This window comes from Mixophyes fleayi, chromosome 2 (assembly GCF_038048845.1).
Source record: "Mixophyes fleayi isolate aMixFle1 chromosome 2, aMixFle1.hap1, whole genome shotgun sequence".
Taxonomy (NCBI): domain Eukaryota; kingdom Metazoa; phylum Chordata; class Amphibia; order Anura; family Limnodynastidae; genus Mixophyes; species Mixophyes fleayi.
In genome coordinates, this window is record NC_134403.1 from 33,221,761 (window position 1) to 33,241,752 (window position 19,992).

Sequence of the window (19,992 nt, forward strand, 5' to 3'; positions counted from 1 at the left end):
CAAACAATCACGCTCACACTCTCCATTGAACTGTATTGTGGTTTCTTATTAGCTACTCATCAAATTCTCTTGTACGATTCTTCTCTAATGTCTTCTTACGCCGACGAAGAGTTAAGGCCAAAATAGTTTGGTAAATTTTGAGTTTTAAGAAATATTGTCGTTTAACAGCTGCCAAGTTACTTAGCAAATGTCGCGCTGAATAAAATTTCACAATGTGGAAAAAAATGTTTTTAAATAATCTTTTTTAGTTTGAACAATTTAATAAAAGTTTTGTGAATTGAGTCAATGACATTCAAAGTACTGTACAATTGCAAATTGTCCTGTTAATGGAATCTTGGGGGTTTTATTAATGATTATATTCATGCATATTTATAATTTCCCAGGACATGGAAGTAGGTAATAAATTAGTTAAGCTGGCAAAATCACCAGGAACTTAGCACCTCAAAGACAACTGAGCTATACTGTATTTTGAATCAAAAACATAAAAGTTTTATTTAAAGGTGGAAATAAGTTGAAATGTGACAATAAAGTGTGTGTTATGGTGATGTCTTCAGACGTGCAAGACAAGCGTTTTATTGTTCCAGTGGGCGTGACCAGCATGCATGGGGGAGTAGCTATAATATTAGACAGTGCTTGGCTGCTCTCCAACTCTTCCTATTCCCATAATATACATGGGCAATGCTGCGTGCAATACTGCTAGGTGCACGCAACTCTCCCTTTTCAACCAGAGCCGTGTGAAGCGGGGGCAGGGTCCAGCCACCTCAATTATACAGTGCCCCAGGCTTGGAGGGGGGTTTCCAGGCACTAGGAATCCCCCCCCCCCTCGGTTTGCCTATGCACAATGATCTCACATATCAGATACACAAATGGAAAATTGTCTTAAACTCAAAGTAGGTGTGAACGTTTGTATGAACTGGATGGAATTGTTTCTATATGAATGCAATGCACCACGTCAGCTATGGTCTTTCTAAATTACTATGCAAGTTACCTCTTGTAGCACAAAATAAATGCTCCGTCCAAATTTATACTAGACATCTGCTTTTTTAGGTTGAATTGCCCGGTTTTTAGTCTCAAACTCCGTCCCCTTGTATTTTGCCAGGCTAACATTTTACAAGTCCAACTTTTGAACTCCTAGAGACTGTTAATAAAATGAAATGCTCTGGCACTCATTACTGAGCTGTCAGATCTGAGGCCAGGGATCAGACCATGCAAGATGGGAATCAGACTGTTCATTCCAAAACATGACAGACATGCTCATTATGAGTCATCAAACTTTACGTGATGGATTCAATTACAATTATCCTGAATGTCTACATGGATTAAAGGTAGCAGATATTTCTGGTATGTACGGGAAATGTACGAGTTGAGGGTTCGCACGGTGCAGTACAACTGCGGGGCACCTGAAAATGTGGCCTAGGATCTCTTTGTTTGGAAATGATCAAATTATGAGATGTTAATGTTAAATGAAATAAGAATGTAACTCACTATCAGATTGACTGACAGGTTCAATGTGTTTTACATCTTAATCACAACTTTTATGGTTTGCGTTATAGTATTACAGGTACGTAAAGGGACTGTTGATAAACATCCGAGATTCCAGTCAAAATAATATTTACTAACAGTTGTTAAAAATTTAGCGATAACCTTTATGTTTTACTGACGCATGTTGATGTCATTTATAAAAGCATCAGAAAGTGTAGACAGCAGCATCACGAGTACAAACCTTCCTTTTTCTAGGAACTGCAAATCACTGGTGAGGAGAAATCTATGTGCACTTTAGTAGTTTCAAAAGTGTCTCTCTACACTAGGCCTGGCCAACCTGTGGCTCTCCAGGTGTTGTGAAACTACAAGTCCCAGCATGCCCCGTCAGCTATAGTCTGGCTTTTTCCTGGCAATGCATGCTGGGGCTTGAAGTTTCACAACACCTGGCGAGCCACAGGTTGACCGAGTCTGCTCTAAACATACTGGGCCTCATGTAGAGTTAAGCGTAATTTCCGACCGACCAATGAATCAATGGTCTAGTAGTGTAGGTAGTAAGAGGGGACAACTTATATTCAATAAATAATATTAGATAGATAGATAGATAGATAGATAGATATTATAGACAGATGGCTAAAAGAAGAGATTACAACATGCTGAAATATGTAGAGGAATTAGTCACTTAATGGAAATCTCCGAGCAAGATATCTATATGAAAGTGCTTATCTAATTGTGAATCCACAGGATACCAGTCTCCTTTTATCTTGATGCATCTTCAAGATGACATCTCATGTCAGCAGTTGCCATTACTCATATAGAGAACTGATACGGTAATAGTCAGTATGAATATGTATATGTGTGTATATTTTTATATAGATATATATATATATATATATATATATATATATATATATATATATATATATATATAAATATATATATGTGTGTGTGTGTGTATATATATATATATATATATATATATATATATATATACATACAATGGAAATATGAGTTATATACTCTCGTTAATCAATTCCAGCCGCTGGAATAAATGTCTTTTGCATGCATTGTAAGGGCATACTATCATGTAAAATGACTGATTACAAATTACAAGCTAGTCAAAAATCTAGAGGGGCTGTCACTTAATTTTTGGTGCAAATGCCAGTTTCAGTTTATTAAGTGTCAATGCCGCAAAAGTCACTTAACTTACTGCCTACTATCAATCTCAGGCCATACCTTTAATTGATTACAACATTCCATTTTTCTCTTAAAACATATTGCCTGTTGGAGTCTCTTTTATGCATACATTAATTCATGAGAGTCTTTATTTCATATGTTACATTTGTACATTTTAATGTCTCACATAATTTTACTATCCTTCTATCAAATGGAGTAAGACTTTGCTATCCCCACTACACTACTACACTGAGCCACGCACGTACCTGTAAGAGTAGGAGCCATTGTATCATAAAAGAAGAATAAAGCGTTTGCGCTGTCGGTCTGTAATTCTGCTATGCACATGAATAGCAGATTCCTGCAGAATCTCGACCTCATGTATGATATCAATTAGTCAGGATAGTAAGTACTTATTTTTATGAAACATGGTGAAAAGTGAGAAGCTATTTAGACTATGGAGCCTATTTACCAATAGGCCACTTTCTCCAGCAATAATGGAACAAAAATCCATTGTCGACGCAGTTCACTAAGAAAATTTTACCGGGCAGTTCAGTAAATCTTATAGAATAAAATATAAAGCTATAGTGTAGCGCTTCACCCAAAGCAGACTTAGAAGGGAAGTGAGATATCACCAACTACATCACATATCAAACAGGTATCAAAAAATATATCACTTCAAAAATGGTCGCTAATGGTATACACATCCACATATATCATAATTCAGATATGCAATCTTACGTCTCACTATATCATTTGGGGACAGATGGTATCATAATATGTCCCAAAAGGTAAACATATAAAACGACAATAGTCTATGAATTTCACAGAAGTTTTTTTTATGTAGATGATTCCATTCCTATCATATTCATATTCATATCATCAGACATGTAAGGAAAGGAAAAAACATGGAAGGTCCCATAGTGTATTATCCTTTATACAAAATATATTAAAAAGTATAAAAATACATAAAAACAAAGCAAACATGAATCCTGAAAAGGTAAGTAATGGCTGCCTATCGGAGCAAGCTGGCGATCTATGCATATAATGAGGTCTTTGAACTGGATCTCCTCTAAGGGAATGCAGAACTCCTCATCAATTGGCTCAGTAAATCTTGGCAATGGTTAACTTACCACCTCGCCGGGCATGTCTCTAGATTTGCCCATGTGTGAGCCCGATAGACCAATCGTACATGCTGAGTGGACAGAAATAAAAACATTATAAATAAATTATGCTGTGTTTTCCAATCAAATATTTCAAAAAGTTAAAAAAAAATATCTAAAAACCTTGACAGATTCAAATAATAAAGCCTTTTTTTAAAATGTTTTTTCATCTATTATCACCATCCTGAGCTGACGCCAATGGAACAGGTATTACAGGGGTACAAGTAGCGCCGTGTTGGTTTCTCTATGCAAAAACTCATTGTCATGGGCAACTGACCTTTCATAAATTAGCCCCTATGAGGGAGAGAGGGACCAATAGGATAATAGCTGTAGCTCCAACAATAAAACAATGGGATTTTTATGTTAGATGTTAACCACAAAAAATAGCTTTTAACTTTACGCTTTAAATGATTTTGTACCGTGCACAATGTTGAGGATAGTATCTTCTTAATATCCGTGTTTTTGTTTAATACCACAATATATCACGTTAACAAATGATCCAGTTTTGCACGTGGTATTTCTTTTCTTATCACCTTTTAGTTTTGAAGAAGATTGCCTTGTTTTGCTTCTGGTAAACACGTTATTGCTGGAGTATGCCTGGGAGACCTGTTTAGATCTACAGAACTTGTGGCATGTCAGCTCAATATCAATTTATAGCAAAGCCTAGGGGAAATGTTTAAGGCGCTCTTGGAATCATCTACATGATGCAAGTATATGTGTAAGTTTAGATAAATTAAAACTCTTGAGAATTAAGGAAGATGCACTTGACATTTCTCGTTTTGAGTCGTAAATACTGTGTTTGGAGCTAACAAGCCTTTTTAATTGCTTGATTCTGGAAGAAACTGACTTAATGTCAAAGAAGTGTTTAATTTACCTGGTAGTTAGTGTAGTGGGGTTTGTGTTCTTATGGGGAGGTATGTAACAGATAGGTGACTTATGACAATTTGTGCAGTTATCACTTATAGAATGTTGATGATTCTGGGTTTTGCATTTTTTTATTCTCCGGTACTCCCAGAAGTGTAGGCCACCCTCATAGGAACTGCCCGATTGTCCTGCGAAGTGGGCTGTCCCATGATGAGTCAATCATGTTGCCACACCCCCAAACACCTCACCCACCCCAACACTTACCCCCTGGACCTCTCTTTTGGGATCTCCCAGAGAGGAGGCATACAAAGTAGCCAAGCTTACCATAAGGAGCTACAGTAGCAGCACTTAAATATTTAGGACAATATGTTTAATCATTCCATGTGTTGCAATGAGCTTATTTACTGCCAAGTGTATAAAAAGGACATTCTGTGATTTTATACATTATGATATAATCTGCTGTAGTCTTTGTGGCAATATTTAACATTGCCCACTAATTACCACCAGTTATACCAGTATCTTATAATTTCCATTGATGTAAATTGGGACTAGTTGTGACTGCGACCTTGGAAATTTCAATGAAGACTACTCCATTGCTAGATGTTATCTACTAATCTCTGAGCAGTATCATGTTTAAGATGGCGAGTTTAACCATTTGTTGAGACAGGGATCTGGTCCTTGCAATATTGTATATACAGGGACAGTGTCAGACTGGGATATTAAGGGCACACAAAATAGAGTACCCCACCACCACCATTATACCTGTTCATGTGTATAATAGTGCCAGAGCATCAGACATTGAGCCTCTTGAGGTTTTCCGCAATATCGTGGTGGGCCAGTCCAACACTGTGCAGGGAAAACTTCCTTATAAGCCTTCTATTTTGAGCATGGATGTACAGATTTCACAGGATGTTGTACAGATTCCATCCATTGCAAGAATCAAGAAGAACACGATATGTCAAATTCCTGTGCCCATAATTACACCCGACCTAGACTCGGACTCTGGTAACCCAGGCCAAAAGGACTGGTTTGCCTGACAGGTGGAATGGTCTGGACTCTCAATTTTTTATCAAAAAGAGCTCCTCAGCGTCAGTCAGCCTCTCACTCACCCTACCAGGGGGAAAAGCAGGATTTGTAGAGGGGGGTTTCAACACCACGCCGCCAGTGGACGTGACCAGCATGCATGGGGGCGTGGCTATAATGTTATAATTTGGCCTGTTCTCCATCTCTTCCTATCCCTATAATACACATGGGCAATGCTGTGTGGACTACTGTTATGTGCACCCAGCTCTCCATTTTCAAGAGCCATGTGAAGCAGGGCAGGGTCCAGCCACCTTAATTATAAAGTGCCCCAGACTTGGAGGGGGAGTCCCCCCCCCCCACCTGGTTTGCCTGTGCCTACTGCAATTATTAATAATGGACCACGGACACTGCATGCCTAGCACTCTACCCCACTAATGTGGTGAGTTTGCAGTGACACTAATAGACAATGAATGGTGGAACCCTCTGTGGCTAATCTATCATTTTTTGTTGTTTTGGTGTTTTAAAGTTTTATTTACCCACATGTTTATGTTACAAGCCTCAAATGTTTAGTGTACAATAATTAGTTTTAAGATTGGCTTTAGTAATATCATGTGGCAATATCCCACGTATATGAACCTGGGTTTTTGAAGCACTGTGAACGGGTGTTAGGCAGACACCAGATTTAGATCTAGATTTTGTACTTCTCTAGATATGTTCATGCCACATTACTCATCACCAGGACGTGGTGATAGCTGTGAGGGGTCATGTAGAGATGGACGCAAGGTGTGGTACACTGCGTATAGTACGCTTTTTACTTCTGTGTATGCCCACAAAGCGTTAGTTACTGCTGCGCCCATATGAACACAGAGTCGCATCATGTGCGGTTCTGGGGGTAAATGTATTAACCTGTGCTTTCTGCAAGTCGACAATGTGCGGCGACTTTGCCGGAGGAAATTTAAAGCGGCAATGGCTTCAAAAACAAGTTATCGAATATCGGCGACTTGCAAAAATGGCAGATTAAAACATTTACCCCTTGGACCCTTTTGATTGAAGAGCTGGATGGGGGAAGGAAGGGACGCATAAGCATAAGCAAAATAAAGTATGGTGCAAATGTGACTTTTGTACAGTGAGACTTAGATGTACAGGCGCATGTAAGGAGATGGGAAACTTCATCATCATCATCATCATCATCATCATCACCATTTATTTATATAGCGCCACTAATTCCGCAGCGCTGTACAGAGAACTTATTCACATCAGTCCCTCCCCCCATTGGGGCTTACAGTCTAAATTTCCTAACATACACAGACAGACAAAGAGAGACTAGGGTCAATTTGTTAGCAGCCAATTAACCTACCAGTATGTTTTTGGAGTGTGGGAGGAAGCCGGAACACTCAGAGAAAACCCACGCAAACACGGGGAGAACATACATACTCCACACAGATAAGACCATGGTCAGGAATTGAACTCATGATCCCAGCGCTGTGAGGTAGAAGTACTAACCACTGAGCCACCATGCTGCCCCAGTGGTCAACTACAGTTGAAAACTACAAACTGATAATGATGATGATCAACTGAGATGGGTTCGGCTCAGCATACCCGTGTAAGATGTGTCTTTCTTTTTTGGGACATAATTTCTGTCTACGTTTTCAATGGAAATCCTTTCCAATCCTACCTGCTCTGGCGCTTATCTCTTCACATGTATATAGAATCTTGACTTTTCCACGACTCCCCTTTAGATCCATGAGGACTTATTACAAACACAGGTTATAGTTTCTTTCACCGTCAGACATGTGCTTGTTCAAAGGGGTGACAAAAACACTTTTATTTTTACTACATCACATTCACCGGTGTGGGTTGGAATTCAACATTGTAATTGGATGCACGAAAGTCTGACTGAATTAAAATGATTGAATTACTTTTAAAGCAGCCGTCCACTCACTGTGAGCAGTATTTCTGACTTATCTAAAACTGATTAGGGATTAGACTGGCTCATTTTGCAGTAATATAGGTTAATTGAAAGACCCTGAAGAGTCAGCACCTTAAGTAGAAGGAAAGTACATGCAGATTGAAAATGGATAGTTGTGTAATTACTAGCAGGGCTGAAACAATGTTAATGTAACAAGTGAAAACTTGTTACCCATGTCCACCCAGCACAGTCATTTATATTCATTAGCCAGGGAAGGAAATGGTGTGATGACTGGTTACATTGACAGTCCAAACAGCTGGGTGTTTTGAACTGTTTTTCTTTTCGAAACCTTGAGAATTCCACATTGACATAATTCTCAAAAGTATTCTACTTCTTATTTTCTCTACCTTCATAAATGTTCCCAGCCATTTGTTGTTCAAAAAAAAATAACGAGCTGTACTTCATCGTCCAAATGTGATTGTTTAACATACACTATTACATTTGATAAAAATAAACTTTACAATGCATTTGATTGGAAAACACAACATGTTTTTTTATTTATTGTTGTGGTCTTACCTTCTTTAGCCTGTTGATTTCACTAACATAATTATACTTTATTTACATAGCGGCATCCAGAGGCGTAACACTAAATCACCGAGCCCCATTGTATAATCTGGTGGAGGGTGGTGATGCGGTCCGCCCCATGGGTCCTATCTCTGGTCTTCTGAGCATGTGTTCCAGAACTGAAAGACCAAATGGGGCATCCATGCTGTGAACTGGCCCTCACACATGATCAGAAGATCAGTGAGGGGCCCCTAGAGCGGATGGTCCAACATCGATGCCCCCCCCCTCACTACAGAGCAGAATAGGCTGCAGAGAATAATTAGTGATCCACATCAGTCCCTTCCATACTGGAGCTTCAGTCCAAATTCTCTAACACACATGCAAACACACAAACACACACACACACACACACTCATGCACACACACACACGAACACACACACGCACACTCAGACTCACGCAAACGCACACACAAACACATACGCACTCACCCACACACACACACACACACACTCACGCGCACACACACACACAAACACACACCCACACACTCATGCACACACACACGCATGCACACTCAGACTCACGCAATTGCACACACTCACACACATACGCACTCACCCACGCATGCACACACACTCACGCGCACACACACACTCACACACGTTTTCGACTGTGGGAAGAAATTGGAATACCCAGAGGAATTTCAAACAACATACAAACTCCTTTGGTTATGTCCTTCTGTTGGAGAAGTTTGGTATCCAGGGAGCCGTTTTCAGTAGGGGTCCAGGTGGATGACAGGTAGAGTCTGATCCTTAAATCGACCCCCAGGAGATCAAAGCCACCAATCAGGATAGCCAAGGAGAATGGCTCCCTATGGATACTCAGAACCCAACACTGTGGGAATCAGAGGGGTCATAAAAGCAGCGCCTGGGACCCTTTTGCGAAACTCGGATTGGCTGGACAGGCATGGTTTCACAGTTTCCACTGGACTGTCCAGAAACAGTGACTACAAGCCTGAAGAAGAAGCTTGGGAGTACTTGTACTGAAATTTCTGCAGCTCTCTGCATTTGTGTTTGCTGGCTGAAAGTGACCTGACATCCAGGCTTAAATGCTGCCTGTTCTAGTCATGTTAGCAGTACCGGATGAGGTATAGACCTGTAGGTTAAACCTAGTGGTTCTGATCTGGTTTCAAAATCATCCTCTTAATCACACCCAGCAAAAGTGCATTGGGGATGAGGGGTGCAGAGCACGGTTTGCTGGTGGACAAAGGCGGATGTTAGCTTTGGGGATGAAAACTGATGAGAACATTTAACAAATCCATCTATCCATGATTATTATTATTACCACCACTTTAACATGTTTTTTATCCTCGTCCAAATGCATTAGCTATTGAGCATTGGGTAATAGTACAATTCTGGCTGCCGATGCTGTTAATTTATGGTTTTTAATTATTTTAAAGTGCCGTTTGTCTACCCTACTGACACCAGTAAATAAATGTCTTACTTTGTGAGCAAATCCTGCTGTTCTTGGTGTTTTTGTTATGATTTCCAGCTGGTGTAGTTATCACTCTCGCTGTGCTAGTCCTCTTGTACTAATCCAGTCCAGCATTACCACAGATCAGAATGAATTGACTGTTATTGTACCCGCTCTATTAATGCAGTCTATTTATTCTGCGAAATGAAAATTTAGAAATGCAGTGTGAAATGACACTTTATTTTTTTGTTTAAATAATTCTGTACAACAATTTTAATGCACTGAAAAACAACTATGTACAATTTCCATACTGATATATAGGGCTTTGTTATGACTAATGTATAGTGACGTACATTGCTATAGATATGCCCTTTAAATGTGTCACCTATCAGCACTTCTGCTGGCCCCTCATGTTAAAAGTATTTTATACAGCAATCGGCTGCAAGAGGTTTAGAGCAGAGGCGGTGTTCAGTGCATTAAACGGTGGCATCTGATTGAAACCTATCCTAGTTGTAGCTGTAAAACCATTAAATCCCCTTAGACCAGTGTTGGCTAACCTGTGACACTCCAGGTGTTGTGAAACTACAAGTCCCAGCATTCACTTCCAGCAATAAGCTGCTATATATTGGCAAAGCATGCTGGGGCTTGTAGTTTCACAACACCTGGAGTGTCACAGGTTAGCCATCACTGCCTTAGACAGAAGGTGTGTACAGCTATGGTAGCAAAAACATTTTTTTATTACGGTTTTGATTAAGGCTAGGTACACACTACACGGTTTTCGTCCAATAACTGACTCAATCAGCCAACATACGGCCGCTCGTTCAAAAATCGGGTCAGTGTGTGTTGTGACACGATGGTCGAAAGTCTACCCAAATGGACGATTGTCGCCTCATTTGGTTGGTCGTACCGTTAAATATTTCCGTTCCAATCTCGTTTCCGTTGTGTAGTGTGTATAAACTGCCGACCGATCCACAACAGTGAGTACGAAATTACAATCATTGCTCACGACAACATGGCTGTAAAAAGTGGCTAAAGGGACGTCCACTCTTCCCTTTATCGTCCTAAACAAGGCTAGTGTGTATGCAGTCCATGGACCGAGCGATCAGACCATCGATCGCATATAAAATCGATTGGCATAAAAAGTTGGTGGAAAATTCTGTAGTGTGTACCCAGCTTAACAGAGCATTAGATTTACTAACCGATATAGAAGGATATATTTTTCTTCTGGTTGGTGCATTTTACACTTTAGAATTTTATAAATTCAGAATAGGTTGTGCACACTGCACAAGGACTGAAACAAACTGTTGAGCCTTATACCTCACTAATAAATAGCATTTTAAAACTCATAACAGAAATGCTGTCTGTATAATAATAAATTAAACATAGGTTCCGGATAGCTAGTGCTGAGTATTTTGCAGTATTAAGGAGCAAAAAGAAAAAAATAAATCTGCTTGTAAGTGCACACAAGTCTAAAAGCATTCACAATAACTCTTTAACTATGATGTTACAAATATGTTTTAATTTATATAAAAAAAAAAGAAGCGGGACAGACACATAGAAACATAGAATTCATACATTGATTAATTATGAACCATTGCGGTATAATTAAAAAGTGTTTGAAAGATAGTGTAATGTGATGTGTGAAAAATAGAGTAAAAACCATTAAGCCGTTAAGATTATGTTTGGATTGATTCATCCCTTATAAACTGATTTAATTCACTTGTAAAAGCGGCCTGGCAGTATATCTGTCCAATAGAGATAACTGAAATGTTTAACCTTTGTGCCGCGCAAAGTAAGATTGCACATGTAGAATAATTAGGGATGTTGCCGATAGAATGGAAAATGTGTTTATATGATGTAAAGCGTTGTAACAAGTATGCCTGTGTTTGTAATACAATTAATATACCTTGATTACATTTTCTGTGGTCGGTATAACTGCAGTATTAGAGTTCCTAAAAACTATTATATGAAGAATTCCTTTTACAACGGTAGTACTGTAGAAGACTGAATCTATTGTAACACTATGGTACTGAGTAAACGAGCAGGCGCCCTGCTAAATTCTTTCATCTCAGTTGTAGCAATTCAGTAAATTGACTGTATCACTAAAAATAAAAACTGCCAATCTTAAATCCATCTGCGCCTCTCAGTTCCCCTTCTTATAGTAGCTGGGGCGGATAGACGTTAATAATTAATAACTATGTTAGCCCTCACTGGCTGCAGGACTCTGTTACAGACCCCGCTGTGAATTCTAGATGACCCACTATTAGATCTATTGTGTATTATCCAGATGTGCACTGAAAACTACTACATGAGTTTCCACTGCTGCTGTGCCCTTTGTATGGGTTGCCTGTAGATTGTCATCATCAAACGGATGTCTTAGTGCCAGTGGACAGTGATCACAATGGCTTTCTGTTTCACGCAGGCTTCCAGCTCAACATGGGTGAATGTATTTTGACAATTCGAGATTTCAGTGCGAATTTATAAAACCAGTGCAATTTACCCAGAGTGCAATGCAACTCAGTAAAAAATTTAGAAAGATTTAGCTAATAGTTGCTTTCGGATTATTCTGCCCAGTTGATGAGGCTCTCAGTTACTAACAGAATTCATCACTGGTCTATATAAAACCTAAGCAATTTGGGATTTGGATTAAATATCATACTGATCTTTGATCGAATAATAGCATATTGACTTATTTTTATTTACTCCCTTGTTTATACAATAATTCTAACTTTGTGGCTGTTTTTTTAAATTAATATTTGTAATAGGCCAATTGGCTCTATTTTCTAAATACAATCTATTGCCTATCTTTAATGATTATATAAACTTTCTGGTTGAGTGTATCTAACAGGTACCTAAAACTAATGATATTCTGAAGTCTGTTCGGTCTTTAGGGTTGATATTCTCTGCAGTGAAAGCAGGCTGCTGAATGTCTTTGTTTCAATGAAGGTGAACTATTTAGAAATGTAATTACATTCTACTGAATTGTTTTCCCAGAGTACTTAAAGAATAAACAGGATTATTGCAGCTCCTCCTGGAGCTTTCTATATGCATGGTCACATGATACCATCTGACAGTCCCATATTTGGCGGAGCCAGTTGGGTTGGGGTTTGGCTATGCCAAATTGGGTCTGGTCAGGCCAGACCAGGGTTGTGGCCAATTTGTGAATATGGGAATTACAATCTAGGCTTTAGAAGATAAGAATGGATAATCAAGATTCTACTAATAATAGCCAAAAATGACACTGGGGCAATATGAATATGTTTTTAAAATTTCTTTGTTACTGTTTCTTATATTACAATTGTATTTATGTTAGGTTACCATTTACCAACTGTAGAATAGTAGGGATCAGTCACCTGAATTAGATGGAAAATGATTTTATGATTTTTGAAAACAAAAACTGTATCTCTATATTTACAGTGTACTTATATTCTAGCTAAAAAAGCTTATTAAATCACGTGGTTTAGTAGACTTATTGCACTTCATCTCAACCTATAATTTCTTTCTGCCCTAATATTCTGAATAGATTTCAATCAGTCCTGTTAATTCATATATAGATGAGGAAAAATATGTTTTTCTACATTTTGAGTAAACAAAAAAATCCATGTTTTTCTTGATAATCCAAGTTGGTTTATTTTACGTTGCACAGATTTAATATTTTTCATGCAGATCGCCATTGTGCCATCTAATTGTCTCCATAGAGACGTGGCCTTGTGACTTTTGTAAGGTAATGGAAACTGTAACGCCCACAGAATCAGCGCTTCTTAAAGTGCTTTAAATTTCGGTGCTGTAAACAGCTATAAATATCTGTTTCAAGAACATAACAAGCCCGTGATGTGTTAAGAAATCTCTTTTTAATCTGTAGGTGACAGCTCTGCTATATTTCACATTATATTGTTTAATTTTTAAGTTTGGTCCACAATCGCTGTAATTATAAAAAAGATGCAATGCCACTAGTACTAATGGAATCACAATGTTCAGATTGGAACTGTTGCCAATTGGATTATAGATACACAGAGCCCTGAATTAAAGAATTTTTATATGATGCATGAAGGAAAAATGCATTGTTCAGTGTTAATGTGATTTTTCACTGCTGCACGGAACAAAACAATATCCCAACACCATAGCAGACTGTTGCATCTCCTCCCATATATGGGCCACGATATAGGTAAAAAAACTGACAATTCACTTATCTGAGTCACTGTGACATTACTGGCCATTCCCTCGAGTATAAATTAGTCATTCCATACAATGCATTTCTGCAAAATAGTCTGTCAAGTTGTGGGTTTGCTCTGCTAGAGAAGCACCTTAACCATGGGCAGCACGGTGGCTCAGTGGTTAGCATTCCTGCCTCACAACACCGGGGTCACAAGGTTGTTTCCCAACCAGGACCCTATCTGTGTGGACTTTATATGTGCCCTATGTGTTTGGGTGGGTTTCCTCCGTGTGCTCCTGTTTCCTCCTACACTCCAAAAACATACTAGTAGGTTAATTGGCTGCTGACTAAAATGAACTCTAGTGTGTCTGTGAGTGGTAGGAAATTTAGACTGTAATCTCCAATGGGACATGGACTGATGTGAATGACCAATATTCTCTGTACGAAGCTGTGTAATATGGTGGCACTATATAAGTAATAATAATAATAATAATAATAATAATGGCATTCTGCTGTAATAATGTTACTCCAGTTCTTTATTATTCATATCCAATCCTGGGATGAACTCTATAGCCAGGTATGTCTTGCTTGCTGTCCATTACTTTGCATTGCATTACATGCTGTGATGCACACAGGGGTTTAAATTGATATTGGAAACTGTTATTTGCCCAGAAGCATAAAATATATTTTGGGAGTATTGTTTAAACTAGTGCAAACTGAACAACAACTTGAAGTTGAACATCAAGGTAGAAGCTGTAGGAATCCATCTGCAGAATCTATTAAGTCTGCACATTTTTCTCTGATGCCTGGAATTCATGATGTTGCCCATTTTAGGGCGTTCTTGTGCCCCAAACCAAAATAAGAGATTCCTATTGTTCCGATATGTAGCACACACCATCATTATCAGCCAACGCACCCAGTTCCACAGTCTCAACAGTAGAACAAACACCTCTAAAATAAGAAAAAATAAATGTAATAAGATATTGAATTGCAAGCGTTTTATAAGCACCATTTCTTCAAAGGTGGCCTTTCCATCAATCTGGACTTTCAAAGAGATTATATATTCCTATTAAGATGAGCGAACCACCTCATGTTTTGGTGCCGTTTTTGGATTTAGCAAAACCAGGCTGGTGTTTTTGTTTTTGTTTTTTGGATTTTACCCAAAAATGTAAACGTGACAAAAAAGGGTAAAAAAAAAAGTCTCAGAAAATCATGTAACTTTGAGTTGCTTTGTTTCTACATTAGTATTTATATAATTACTCATGTACGGTCTATTTTATTATGACCACCTCACTATTATCAATATTAAGAGCAGCATGGTGGCTAAGTGGTTAGCACTTCTGCCTTACAGAACTGGGGTCATGAGTTCAATTCCGACCATGGCCTTATCTGTGAGGAGTTTGTATGTTCTCCCTGTGTTTGCGTGGGTTTCCTCCGGGTGTTCCGGTTTCCTCCCACACTCCAAAAACATACTGGTGGGTTAATTGGCTGCCAACAAAATTGCCCCTAGTCTGTGTGTATGTGTTAGGGAATTTAGACTGTAAGCTCCAATGGGGCAGGGTTCTGTGAGTGAGTTCTCTGTACAGCGCTGCAGAATTAGTGGCGCTATATAAATAAATGATGATGATGATGATTATCAATATTAAGAGCCTCAGCCACTTTGGCATAGACTGACTTAAAATGTTCCCTGCAGTTGAGATGTTCTTGGTTCCTCTGATTCACCCTTATGATATAGATTAAACATGACATATGCATAGTCAAAGAAACCTTATACTTTAGGCACAGGAAGGCCACAATTGTGGATAAGGTACTTGGTTTGTTTGAACCTCTTCAGGATAAAAGCTAATACATTTTTGACTGTCGATTAAGGTTCAGGCTCAGTGACTAAAAGTCATAACCTGAACGTTTTCTTTTTATTGATCAGTTCACTATTTTTATTACTGAAGCAGTTTGTCCTTTATATGTGTAACATTGCTTGGCATGTTTTACTAGTACTGTAATATCATCCTCATATGTCAAACTGGGTACACACTACAGAATTTTCCACCAACTTTTTATGCCGATCGATTTTACATGCGATCGATGGTCCGATCGCTCGGTCCATGGACTGCATACACACTAGTCTTTGTTAGGACGATAAAGGGAAGAGCGGACGTCCCTTTAGCGACTTTTTACAGCCATGTTGTCGTGAGCAATGACTTTAATTTCGTACACACTGTTGTGGAGAGGTCGGAAGTTTATACACAATACACAGCGGAAACGAGATTGGAATGAAAATATCAAACGGTACGACCAACCAAATGAGGCGACAATCGTCCACTTGGGCAGACTTTCGACCATCATGTCACATCACACACTGACCCGACTTTTGAACGAGCGGTCGTATGTCGGCTGATTGAGCCGATTATTGGACGAAAACTGTGTAGTGTGTACCCAGCTTTAGCACTGATGTGAGATCATCAAGAAATCTAACCTCATCCCCCACTGGACCATTTCTTGACAGTACAAGGAGTTGGCATTTTCTTTGGACCCTAATCCAGCAAGGTTTGTGGCTGAATTTATATATAGGAAAATGGTCCCCAACTGTAAATTAGATGACCGGATGAACGTTTAAATCTGAAGGCCAAATTATTTATTTATTTTTTTAAATCACACATGTCTTTGACTATTCAGAATAATTTAAATGTAGAGGGTGCATTATTGTTTAAAAGAACAGGGGGACAATGTGTGGATTGTGATCCAAGCTGGTTTTCGGAACCCCCCTGAATTTCAGCCAGTCTGCTGGAAACATGCCAGAAAAATGGCCCAAGACGTTGGCATCCTAGTTAAGACAAAAAAAAATTGAGCATCACTCCTTTTATAGTATAAAACATTTAATTTTCCAAATGGCCTAGTCAAACATGCATAGGTACACTGTCATACAGAGACATTGACATATACAGTACAATCCCCATAAATCCCTTTTCTCTTTACACCTCTGGCCGCTGATTCACTTTGCTTTGCCGTATTCTTAATGTTATCAAATCTTGATAAGCATCAAAGACCATTCTATACAAAAAAGGAAAAAAAAACCTTTAAAAAGAAGATCCAAAGCGAACAGATTTATCTTTAAAAAAAACATCTGAATCAAAGCCTTAATTTGTAGTAAACTTTCAAGTCTTTTGTGTTTGTTCTCTATAATTTTAATTTATTATTTGTCTCTATCGTGATCTATGTTTAGCACAAAGAGGAGATAATATTTGTTTCATTAACCAGTAGATTTTCGTTTTTTCAGAGAGTGTGGATTATGGGCCAGTGTTTATCCAAGAGCCAGAGAATGTTATATTCCCCATGGATTCTGGAGAGAAGAAAGTGGCTCTTAATTGTGAGGCGAGAGGAGCGCCTGCTCCAGGTTATAGGTACATTAGCTGACAGTTCCATTAAAATAAATTATTTATTAATTTGTGTAATGCAGTCATTCAGTCACTCATGCATTCATTCTTCATAATCACCTATGATTTTCTAAGGTTCATTAATATACTTCAAATTACTGTATCACCTATTAGCAGCCAATCGAATATTAGTTTTCTATAGTCATATTTACAATGAATTGCGAAAAGCTACCAAATGTTTAGTTAATATGTTCTTTAATACACATTTTATTACATTTAGTTTTTATTTTTATTATTTAGAATTGAGGTAGACCATCAGGGTCTCACCATCTTTTTTTGGATTACAACTCTAAGCAAACCATCGTAGGTATCGGAACATGGTAGCGATTGTTCAAGTCAGTAGGATATCGTCATAAATAGGGAATATGGTTGTTTGGGCAAAATGGCTCTGTTGAGTGCTTGATACACTCCTGGGACCTGAGTCAGTAAGGAGAGCTAAGCATAAAAAAGAGTAACTTTGCACCTGGACAAAACCATTTTGCATTGGAGGGGGGAGTAAAATTTAAAATGTGGGGACAGTTATGTAGTTGGGTTAGGGCATGTTCTAGATCAACTTTAAATTTCAGTGTAAAAATAAAGTTTCAAGTATTTGTATGCTTTATGAAAAAACAGACAGCATTTAACTTATGTGAAAAATAATAAACTAATTTGCACCCCTTGCATTGTAACATGGTTTGTCCCGGAGAACATTTACACCTTTTTTTTGCCTTACTTTCCTTAATGACTCAGGCACCCCGACGTGGATATTTTGTACTACTCTAGCCAAACAGAGGCAGGGACTAACCCTAAAGTAAATTGCAGCACCCGGTGGAGAAAGTGATTGCTGTCACAGGTACTGAATAAGTCAATACTTACCATGATAGGCCCCGCCTCCACATCGGCTACTGTTGATTACTATGATGTTAATCCCTGCCTCCGTACGGCAAGTGTAATACACTGTTAAATCTCTGGACCAGAAGTTTTTACTTAGTCATTGATCCTTAGTCTAGTTCTTTCTAGATATTCAGAACATAGGGACCGCTTATTGTCATATCAAGCCTGACTTTTTTCATTTACATGCATTCATATTCATCCATGGTTTTATGAAGGTCAGTCCTCTAAAAATTTATACTATTCAACATTTATAAAAAATATGTGCATCACAGCTGAGGTTCTGATGAATTGACAGTAGATAAATTTTGTTTTTGACATTATAAGCTCCGCCCTTTGTGTGATAAATCTCACCCCCATTAGATTAGATTTTTTGACTCTTAATAAATTAATCTACTTGTGAGCTGTAGAATTCAGCTGCCATGTATAGATTGGTTTTGAAACGATAGTAGTCTCAGCTTCACATTCTCCCCTTTTACCTATTCTCTACAGATACCTTTGCAAGCCATACTTAGATTAAAGATCTGTTACCACCTAATAGAATATTTTGATTTGCCGCTTTAAAATAGCGAGTGGGTGTTTGAGTGGGAGGACTAGAAGCCTCAATCTTTGTGGGCCCTCCTAGGGGCAAACGCAGGATTTGTAGAGGGGGGTTTCCACACCACCCCACCCCACCAGTGGGCGTGACCAGCATGCATGGGGGCATAGCGATAATATTAGACAGTGCTCGGCTGCTCTCCAACTCTTCCTATCCCTATAATCCATATACATGGGCAATGCTGCGGGCACTACTGTTAGGTGCACACAGCTCTCCCTTTTCAAGCAGAGCCGTATGAAGCGGGGGCAGGGTCCAGCCACCTCAATTATACAGTGCCCCAGGCTTAGAGGGGGGTTTCCAGGCACTATGAACCCCCCTCGGTTTGCCTATGCCTCCCTCTCACACCACTCCCCCTCCGTCCATGCTGTCACAAAGCCCCTGTCCAGGGTTGTGATTTAAATCATGGGGCCCCTAGCAGAGCTGGATTAAGGCTCTGGGGGACCCAGGGCACTTTAGGCTGGGGGGCCCCTATGATGTAACATGGTTATCATTTTGGACAAACACTCAGGCAATGCTGTGTGCACTACTGTTAGGTGCAAGCAGCTCTGCCTTCACAAGCAGTACAAGGTGAAGCAGGACATACCTCCCAACTGTCCTTGTAGTCGGACCCAATCCTGACTACGCTGAGACTGTCACCCAAATTCAGGACTGCCCGACCAGATTCAGAACAGTTGGCAGACTGTCCTGCTCTCTCCTACCTGTTCTTGTCACTTTCTCCACCTGTGGCTGCTGGTGTCTTTAGCTCAGTTGCTGCTTGTCTGGATACTGGAATGATGGGTTCCCTATTTGGAGAAAAAAAATGGGTACATGAAAATTAGAAAATTCCAACCAACCCCAGCATTAAATCAATAGTATTACCATTTAATATATAAACATATTTCCCTCCCTCGAAACAGCCCTATCAATAAATTAAATGGCATTTATGTTTAAAAAATATAACCATTTTGCACAATCATCCACGGCATTAAATAATTCATATTCACATTTAATAAACAGACCTAATTTTCCCCAAACAGCCCCACATTCATTTATGAGCTTCCAAACAACCCCGGCATCAAATTAAAAGGTCCAATCACCCCATCTTAAATTGATAGCCCACACTATTAAATTAAATTGCCCCACCATCACTCCACAAATAAAATAGCACCCATTAAATAATTAGCATCTACCTGCAATCCAAGATTAAATTAAGAACCTTCCTTCCCTCCCACATTATATTAAAAACCCTCCTTCCCTCACACATTATATTAACATACTACCCCCCTCACACACACATTATATTAACATACT

General features: G+C 39.0%; 1 protein-coding gene across 1 annotated transcript in view; it reads left to right on the top strand.

Moving 5' to 3' along the window:
* CNTN5 (contactin 5) overlaps positions 1 to 19,992 on the top strand; it is a 1,124,282-nt gene that overhangs the window by 705,511 nt on the left and 398,779 nt on the right. Inside the window, exon 6 of the mRNA XM_075198772.1 lies at positions 17,078 to 17,201. Coding sequence (XP_075054873.1) covers positions 17,078 to 17,201 — 124 coding nt within the window. The remainder of the gene's footprint in view (positions 1 to 17,077; positions 17,202 to 19,992) is intronic.